The following is a 10,240-nucleotide window of genomic DNA, read 5'->3' on the forward strand; positions in this document are numbered from 1 at the left end:
TAGCCTTTAAATGTCTAGTTTTCACATCTGCTTCACGAGCAAAAATGTAGTCATCCATTCCATTCACCTCAATCTAGTGCTGCACTTCCTCCAAATTTTTTTGAGCCTCCTCCATCTCCAAATTAATATTAGGAAAAGTATCCCTAGCCCAAGACCTTATCACTCCTTTCAATCTTTTGATTTCTGGTTGAAAACATACATGGCAGACCCACTGATCCATTGATCCCAGGATTCCCTCACCACATTACTAAAATTATCATGCTCAGTCCAAAACCTTTGAAATCTAAAGGGGCAATTTAGAGGTTTTCCAGAAATTTCAGAGATCACCAACAGAGGGGATTGGTTAGATGCACCACTCGTCAAAACTTTCTGGATGCAATCATGAACATAGATAGCCAGTCATCTGTGCAGAAGGACCTATCCAGCATCGCCACGACATTCCCCCTTCTTTTATTGTTCGTCCAAGTAAACTTATGACCTTGGGAGGGAATCTGGATAAGAGAGCATCCATAAACTATCGCACCAAAATCTGCTGTCGATCCCAGGTTAAAGGCATCAGGGCCTCTTTTCTCATGAGCCTGGAGAGTGGCGTTAAAATCCCCTACAACCATCCAAGGAATCCCGTTCCCAGGCTAAGAAGAAGCCAGATTTACCCATAAGTCTCTTCCAGCTGCTCTGAAGCATTTCGCATGAACAACAGACAATATCACCTCTTTACCCTGCCACCCCACCTTCATTGGGATATGTTGCTCTAAGCTGGAAGTAACATTTGGCTTTGATATACCCCATCCCCGCATAACCCATAAGTTTGGGACCTTGTCCAGTCTCTCATTATGAATGAACACCACATCATACCCATATTTATTGAAATTTTTTTTTGGGAATTTCTGATTCTCCATCATCGACTCTACCAGACAAACAATCTCTGGATTATTTGTTCTCAATAAATTACCTAAGGCCAATATCACATCCTACTTATTCATACCTCTTATGTTCCAATAAAGAACCTTCATCATCACTTTTTTAATAAAGCAATCCTATCAGACTTTCTGGAAGCCTACTCATCACTTTTTTAATAAAGCAATCCTATCAGACTTTCTGGAAGCCTACTCATGGGAAGCCACATTCTTCCTCTTCTGCTGTCTTCTATTCTCCATACCCTCTTCATGCACACGAGCAGCTCTATCAACCTCTTCGACATCATGGTAGACCACCATAGCCCCTTCTCTGTAATGCTGATGGCTGGGGTAAACATACTGAGAAGCCCTAGGAGGGCCGCTCCTACCATTTCCTCGACCTGCATAATTTGGAGAGCTCCCATCCCCATCGAGCTCCTTGAAGCCGGCCTCCTCATTATAGTCAATTCCATACCTGCTGTCTCCTTCGTCACCACTCTTTGTAACTATTGGTACAAAACAATGCACGGACCCGCGATCCAACCCATATAGTGCCCCATGTGGATATTCCAAACATGGTTCGGCCTGGCCGCAATGGGCGCTCACATCATCCTTACTTGTTTCTTTAATTGGATTTCCTTCAATAGGAAGGACGACAGCAATCTCCCTTCTCTCCTGCGATCCTTGATTTGGAGAAGGGATATTCTCCTTTGATTGCATTTCAGGAATGGAATGTGCTTCTCTCACGTTGGCAGGACTCCTTCCCAAATTGGGAACTAGGATCTCATCGGATCCTTCCTCACCAGCGTCCTCCCTTCTCCCAGAGCCGCCGTTGACCTCCATTACCACCACCTCTGAAGCTCTATGCATCTGGCCATGAGCCTCCTTAATCTTCTTCTCCCTACATTCTTGAAGGGAGTGACCAACTCTTTTGCAGAAGCCGCACCTTGTCATACCATCTTCGTATATGATGTATTGTTTGAACCAGCAAATCTCTCCTAAGCCCAGTTGTTTTCTCTCGAATTGGATTTCCTCCAGCCTCTTCTCCCCTATCACCACCTCCACCTGAACTCACATAAAACTACCCATTGCCGCCAAACGAGTCTTTCGATCCAACGCCACTGGCCTGTCCGCCCACTTGGCGATGGATAATAGAATCTTCTCATGCCAGTATTCCAGTGGGAGATCTGGAAACCTAATCCACACCAGTTTTGTGGGAATGTTAGTTGCATGGACGTCAAAATCAGGTTTCCATCATTGGAAACGGATTGCCTGATTCTTAATCTTGATGACGTTTCGTTTCCATATTGTATTCATATCTCCTACCTCAAACTGGAAAAGAATGAAGCTCTTCCCCATCAGAGACAGGCCCACTCTTCCCTTCAGATTCCACCCCTGTAGTGCCACCTGTCTAATATCATCCATGGACAAGAATCTGAAGTTTTCCCTCCCTATCAACACAAACTTAATCCGATCCAATCTCTCCTCATACGCGTCCTGAGGTATGACTATCTTAGTGCACGATCCAGCATAGATTGGCTCAGGAAGAAGTCCACATCTGGTAGCGCTCCTCCTACCACCGTTGAGAAGGATTTTTTTGAGATTTCAGCTCTCACATTCCTTTGGTTTCTGCCTTCACCTTCCTTCCCCACTCCTATGGCAGCTTCTTTCTTTTTCGATATATTCTCTCTGTCTACTTGTTCTGTCACTTGGTCCTTCCAGAAGTCAATCAATCAGAGTTGGCAGCCATGATCCGACGGCCTGCCACCAGGATCATGGTTGGAGTCCAAGGCTCTATGCTCCGAAGTAGCAGACGAAGTTCCTTCCATCATCTCGAGTCAGAGTCAAACCCCCCGATCCCTTAAGGGTTTACGCAGATTATTTGGTGGTGTTTCTATCATGCAAACAAACTAAAGTGAATGACCGCTTCATTTTCAAGAAGTGGTTAGAAAAGAGAACGAATTTTGGGGCTAATAAATAGGAGGATACTAAAAAAGGGTGGGGTGGACTGTTCGTTAGAAATTGAGAACGAGTAGAAGTTGATGTCATTAGAAGTAATTAGGATTTCTTTAAGTTCAAATATTTTATATTGAGTTGTTTGAAATGCTTTGTTAGTGGGAGTATTTATTTCTTGTTACATATTTATTTATGGTTGAATCTTTAGCCCATATATTTTGGGGCACAATTTGATGGATTATGTTTTAACATTTATTTTATGCAATGTTATTTCATTTATTAATTGTTTTATGGTTTTATTTGAGCATGGTTTATAGGCAGTAACTACCTTTATAGGCAATTTTTGTCACAATTTAAAGGTAATATTTATCATAATTTATAGGCGCAAAGGCACAATTAGATATTAATCCCAGATTAAAGGAGATTTACTACAGTAAAAGATTAATATTACCGTTGAAGATCTGCATGGAATGTCAACAATGTTATTTGAGGATATGTCATCTTTCTTTGCTAGTAACCCACAGAGATTTCATGTGATAAATTTACTTATGTTTGTAATGATTGAAAGTTGTATGCCGTATATTGAGGTGTATCTTCTGCTATTATTCGTTGTGAATGGTTTTTCAACTGAATCACAATAATAGTGGTTAATGTAATGAGATTCCATGATTACACCAATTTAAAAGACATCCTTATAATTAATGTATCCCAAGTGGGAGATTGTTGGATTTATCGACTTAATTAATTATTCGAGTTGATTAAATTGGTGAGAGTCAAGTTGCATGAACCGATTTGGTAAACTCTCAAGTATAGGGATATACTGGTCTAACCCAACATGGTTTAGGATTTTGGGTACAGAACAATATTATAAATACTGAGTTGTGGGTCTTTACAATCATTATTCACTCTTCTCCACTTTACCACAAAAGTGGGAGAACCAATGAGGTCTAAGGGGTTATAGAAGAATAATAGCCAAAGGAGGGAAACTGTGCAGAACAACATCGATCGTCTTCAACATACTAGTGCAAAGTACAAATCGATCCTCCATGATTTTATTCCAATTCGTATTCTAGTTGTCTGTATGGAAACCTATTATGGTCTGTTGTGAAACTCTAAATAGTCTAACATCTACAACTATCAAGCCCATTTTATAAGATATTTTACAATTGAAATCCTCATTCGAATCTCAAGTATTTTTTCTTTTATTCCTAAGGAGTTAAATAGCTTAGTTGACTCCCTAGCAAGAAGGGCTCTATCTGTGGTGGGTACAATAGTTTGGCCCATTTTCGATCCTTGGATCCAAATCAATGTTTGACATCTATACGTCTTCCTCATTCTACTGAATAAATTTATTTTCATAAAAAAAAAAAAAAAAAGTGATTTTATTGAATAAATATGTTATGATTGCATACAAAGTTGAATGCATGGTACTTATATTTGATGGTAACCATGTTTATATAGGGTACTATTATCCAAATGGATTATGGTAAATCCAAGTAATGTCTAATTTCTATCAGAAAAAGTATTGCCTAATAAAGCCGAGTGATCAATTTGGCTAGCCTAGTCAATTATACATTGAAACAAGTGCAATAATATAATGCATATTAGTCGAATAAATATTCCTTAGGTAATTTATTTTTGTATGTAATTATGTACATACTGAGTTTTATGGGAGCATGAAAATTTTATATTTAACATTAATTCTATTTTTGATATACAAATAAAATTACATTGATGAACCACAATAGATGTGTGGGGGTTTTTTAATTTCTCACATACAGCATGCTCAAATTATATTGAAATATTTGTAAGGACGTGAAAAAAAATGTGAAGACTATAGCAATTGCATATGTTTGTATAATGAGTTTCCTCTTAAAGAGACAGATAAAGTCAAGTATAATGATTGATCTACTTGGAAGACAATCTAATATGCATTCCTAGATTTAGTTATTTAAGTGTTTATATAACTACACTGGCTCAAAAGTAGCATTTACAAACATGAGATGATGGGACGATTCATGAAATTGGTAATATAAACCTAAGTTATAATTTACACCATGATTATTCTTTTATGGATTTGTAAGAAGGCTGGATGATTACCAAAACCAAATTAATATAAATGGTAACATAAAAATAACAGGCTTGGTCACTTGAGAAATAGACTTGTACGTTTTGGTTACATATATTTGGTGAGGCTAAGGTAGATATCACTATCAATGTAGCATAGTCAAGCAAAAATGGCAAACATACGTATATAGCCTCTGACCACTATTATGGTATAATCTAAAGGAATGAGCTTTAAAGGCTTGTGATATAAGTAATGTGATAGATAAAGGCCTGTGACATAAGTTACATGATGCATACCCAACATATGTTAGAGAAGATCCCTGGAATTAGGTTCAATAGGTAAAAAAAGAAGTCACAAGGATTTTGGTTTACACTAGTACTACCATGTGTTGGATCATTTTGGTTAGACGGAAAAGTAGTACCCACAATGAAAAGAAAATGAGTAATATACTTTTAATTAGCCAAAGTTCACTGTGATGTACATAAATAGCATAGGAAGTGTGGGGCTTTTGATGAGAATTTAAAGGTAAATTCTACAAATGTTCATGTTTCGGAGATGGGGATAAGACCAATTAAAATGTCCATTCAATCAAAAGGGTCACTAGTAGGGCCAAATGTTAGGATGCGGATGACAAGTCAATTGGTTCCACCATTAAGGAAAGGTTCAAGAATGATTTTATTCCCTTGTACTCTATAACGTGGTTTGTTCGACTTCGTGTAGACTTTTTTTTTATTTATTTTTTTTCTTTTTAAGCAGAGGTCTTGACCTGGAAGGATCGAAGAAAGCGCTAGTATATCGAGTTGTAGGTGCATGGACTTGGCTAGTGAAGCACAACCACTCATCTTTCCATAGAGAGTGCTACCCTAACGTAAGATGAGCGACCCCAGTGGCAACGTTAGTCCCAAGGGTTCACTCTTTTCATGAGTCAATGAAGTGCATCAACAAATGTAGGCAATTCTTGCTTGATCATTTGCTCTCACTAGACTGCCCTAGAGTATGATACGGGTTCACCATAGGTCCGAAGGGCTGTCTATTGTATGCGATGGTTGGGCATGAATGGAGCTTGCGAGAAGCGTTTGTTCCACCCAAAATGGGAATGGGCTAAAGGAAGAAGAAGACTTGTTTTGGGTAAAGATGGCAGAGAGCATATTCCATAAGGCGAAAAGTAGATTTTTTTTCCTTTTTTGAAAAATTTAATGTAGATTCAAGTCCAAAAAACATCTACAATGAGGTATCATAGTGTTCTAATGCGCTCAGTCATTTCTTTATTTCTATTTTTTTTGTATTTTCTAACTTCTGGGGGATTATTTTATTTTATAGAAATTATGTTCTAAAATACTTCTTTGGGTTCTTTGGCTTGGTTTCTTCTAAACCGACGTTGGATAGGGAATTTCTGACGTCTGTTATGGTTTGACCGGCCTCGGCCGGAGAGTGTTCTAATCGGTGTCTGTCAGATACATATCTGGCGCACCTTGTACTATGTCCGGCATTGTGTACTTTGCCCGCCGAAATCAACTGAAGTGCATCCCACTCTGGCAGATCTTCATCGGTTGCTAGTTACAACATTTCTTCTCAAAAGGCACCTTTCGTGTCACATATTTTGCCTCCATTATCACTATTTTGAGAGGTCCTCTTACTCTATTCTTTGTCATTGACGGAGCACAACTTGAGCGTGACCTGACGTGGTCTAGTAAGCAAGTGCAACAATTACTGAAAAGACTGTTAAGACTATTTTATAGTGAATGTTGATTCACAAGAACCATCTTATACCTTATATAGGGAGGCGTTTACAATTTTAAAGAGAGTGACCTGTGGCACCACTCAACTCCACCGAATTCTTGACTGTCTGCACATATTTGCAGGTTGGTGACTTGATGTAAGTGCTAGAAATAATCGTCTTCTTTCTTGGTTTATTTACATTTCAAATAAGTAATCTAAACCTCTTGTTACATGTAGTTTCATGTATGTTTTTAGGATGAATGATTGCAACAAAGATGGATATAGGAGATGAAATTCTCTGATTTATTCAAAAGAAGGGGGAGATCGATGAGATTGTCAGAGTAGTTGGAGGAACTCAATTGTGGGGAGAAGATTTAGCTCCTTTAAAACTTCAGGACAGACTTCTAAAGGTGTGTCGGCCAAGAATCCCAAAGGGCTGGCGTAGCGTGTGTTGGAGACAACTCCATTGTTGTGAGTGAGAACAATACGAGCACGATCACGCCCACGAACTTTCTCGGCACATTTACTGATAGGGCTGTCCAGGAGTACCACTTCACAGATATCATCCTCGTGCTCACCTTCCACGGTGACCTTGTAGTCGCCTAACTCGTCACATTTGCTCTCCACGAAGTGTGTGATTGTGCCATTGTCACGGCTCCGGCATTCGAGTTTTATCGGTGCAAGGGGGACGGGTTGGCTCACTCTGGTCACGAACAGGGCACGCAGGTGTCGCAGTATACACTTCCCACAATCTTAAAGTCATCATGGCAATAGGCAAAGCAAGGAGGCCAAAGAAACAAAGGGCAGCGATGAGGAGAGCCTGAGAAGACTTTGCCATCGCTTTTTGTTGGTTCATTGGCTCTGTGGTTCGTCTTTACTTGGAAGGAGTACTGCGTCGAAGAAGGAAGAGGAGAAATGTGAGGTTTATAAAGATTAAAGAGAGGATGGTAATGGCTATTCTTGGGGAAGAAACTGTTATTGTAATAATACTCTGAAATTTTGGGGAAGGGGGGAGAGGGATTGACCTATTCTCTCCCCTATTTTTTTTTTTTTTCCTGAACCTGTGAATATGGAAGCTTGTTTGTTTGGAATGGCCAGTGGTTGAAAGGGGTAAAAGGACTAGAGAAACAGCCAGAGGAGAGAGTCCTGCACGTTTGTTTTTTAGAGGGAATTGGGTATAATAGGGAAAAGGACCGGTGGAGAGAGAAGGGGTGTCATCTGGACTATCTCATCGTTTGGTTATTGGTGAAGGATAACTTTGATCATACCTTTTCATACTATCATTAACGCCATGTTCGGTAATAAAGAAAAGAAAAAAAAGTAAAAAAAAATAATAATAATAAAACAAGAAAGAATGATTACACAATAATTTTTATTTTTTATTTTTGATAAAAATCATTAAGAGTAATTAAAAGGGTACTTTGTTCTACCCAAAAAATAAAAAAATTAAAAGGGTACTTGTGTTGAAAAATATTGTCACGAAACCATATGTGAAGAATAGTTACACATTGATCCAAACTTGTTTGGAATATGAGAAGCAATAGTGATCATACAAATAATAATATTAATAATAATAATAATGATGATGATCGAATTTTTCTACACCCACAATGAATGGGACTTCATTCACCATGGGCATGGGATGGGTGGGAGAAGGCATTGGAAGGTTATTTTGAGAAAATATTAAACCCTATAGGGATTTGTAAAACCAAGGATAGTGGGTGAACCGTCAGCTATTGGTTTAGAAAACTTTCTCTTAATAACAATAATAATAATAAGATGCTTTGGACAGCTGTTTTTTTAATTCTTATTTTAATTTTGAGGGGGAGTCTTCCAAGCTTGTAGTTTGGAAAGAAATCTCCAAGAGAGCTCCTAAATATCTGTCACATATAATTTAGATGGAGTCTAAAATTGTAGACAAGTAGATCCCAAGATCTCTTATTCACATGAAAGTTTTCAACCGTTGAAATTTTTCTAGTGATAAAAGAGTAACTATGCGTGTCATTTCTCATGAGTGAGATCAAAATTCCAATATATTCTACCACCTAAGTGTCATACCCAATCATATCTCCTAGCACGCAATAAGGTTAAGTGTGTACCTATCATTTCGGAATGAATTATGATATCAAAAGATGATGCCTACTATTGTAATGCACTCCCACTATTTGTGTCCACTAAATATTTCATATGAAATAAATGTAAACTATCTCATCGACCTATCCAGACATTATCTTATTGACTTCAAAAAATCGATCTGTGAAACCTTTATGCTCACCAACACTAAAAGGACATTGAAATTCTACCCCTGAAGAATTTCTTTTTAACACTTGCTTCTCATGCACTCAAAATTCATGTAATATTATTCATCTTATGAAAATACATCTCAAGATAACAATTAATGTGGAACGGATCAGGTCGTTTTCCCACCAAGTCTGCCTAGGACATTATGAGACTACGATTCCGGATCAGGTCTTCATACGAGAATAGTTTTCGTACAGTACTTGATTTACACTTGAAACCCACTTAATCTCTCTCTTCTTACAAGAAGCTAAGAGGTTAAGTGAATTCCATCTGTGGATCAGACACCTCAACCTGAACCAAACTCTGAAGGCTACCTCACCCCAAGGTGAGTTGGGCCCCTGCCATTTGGTTTCATCCATCTATTCCTTGTCAGTCAGTTACTACTTGGAGAAGTACTCTTGATACTCTTCCCACCAAAGACCAGCTTAGAAAGAGATCTATCCAAGTTTCTCCTTTCTGCTGCTTTCGCTGTGTTGGAATTGAGAGCATAGACCATCTGTTCTTCGATTGTCCATTTTCCTTCCAGGTGTGAGTAGGATACATTTAGCCTTTTCTCTCCCAATAGGAGGCCTTCTGGGAGTGTTGTGCAGGAGGCGTGGCCAAGGCATTCAAAGGGACTCAATTTGGAAACATTGCCAATTTTGCATTTGTTGTATCTTATATTTGTATGGAATGAAATTTCCAGTTATTCGAGAACATAGTTAGGGTCCTATGTCTGCTAGAAACTTATTTCTATCATCTGGTTAGAGATTTCATCCCGAATGGAATGGGAGGTGCTAGTCTTGGGAGGTTATGGTCCTCTCCCCTTTCTCTCTTGCCTTGGTTTAGGCTGGCTCTTCGAGTGTTGGATTGCCTTGTGGATGGTTCCATGGGGAAGTGTCCAACGCTTTTGATGGAAAAGATGGTGATGGTAGAGGTGATTTTGGAAAAGTGGACTCATTTCTGCTAAGTAAGAAAGATAGTGGGCTTGAGTTTCGGGATTCCAAGTGTTTTAATCTTGCTCTACTTGCTTAGACAGTATTGAAAAATTATTAATAATGAAGGAACCCTTTGGGTTAAGGTTCTCAAAAGGTAAATATTTTCCCAAAATCCTCTTGTTCTTAGGCTTGCCACAGTTTGATCAAAGGTAGAGAGCTTCTTCTTAAAGTATTGTGTAGGAGAAAGGTGATGGGACCACTACAAAAAATAATTTGAATGCTTGGATTCCTACACTAAGCAACGGTAAAGTGACTAGTGTTTCTATTTCTAACTTGCATTATGTATCAGATTTAACTGAGACTAGCTCTGGTTGTTGGAAGGT

General features: G+C 38.7%; 1 protein-coding gene across 1 annotated transcript; it reads right to left on the reverse strand.

Annotated features, from left to right (window-relative positions):
* Window positions 1-6,975: 6,975 nt before the first annotated feature.
* On the reverse strand, window positions 6,976-7,477 carry LOC122057953 (pollen allergen Sal k 5.0101-like). Its single transcript, XM_042620322.1, has 2 exons — window positions 7,342-7,477; window positions 6,976-7,241 (listed from the first exon to the last, which is right to left on the reverse strand). Exons 1-2 carry the CDS (start codon window positions 7,475-7,477, stop codon window positions 6,976-6,978), a joined length of 402 nt encoding a protein of 133 aa, XP_042476256.1.
* Between the last annotated feature and the right edge of the window lie 2,763 nt (window positions 7,478-10,240).

Source organism: Macadamia integrifolia, chromosome 12 (genome assembly GCF_013358625.1).
Source record: "Macadamia integrifolia cultivar HAES 741 chromosome 12, SCU_Mint_v3, whole genome shotgun sequence".
Lineage (NCBI taxonomy): Eukaryota > Viridiplantae > Streptophyta > Magnoliopsida > Proteales > Proteaceae > Macadamia > Macadamia integrifolia.

Bases quoted from the DNA above. Each gene is read 5' to 3' on its own strand.
- LOC122057953 (XM_042620322.1), bottom strand. From the start codon at position 7,477: ATGGCAAAGTCTTCTCAGGCTCTCCTCATCGCTGCCCTTTGTTTCTTT. The intron at 7,242-7,341 runs GTGAGCCAACCC...GTGACGAGTTAG, and splicing joins GTGCCCTGTTCGTGACCAGA to GCGACTACAAGGTCACCGTG.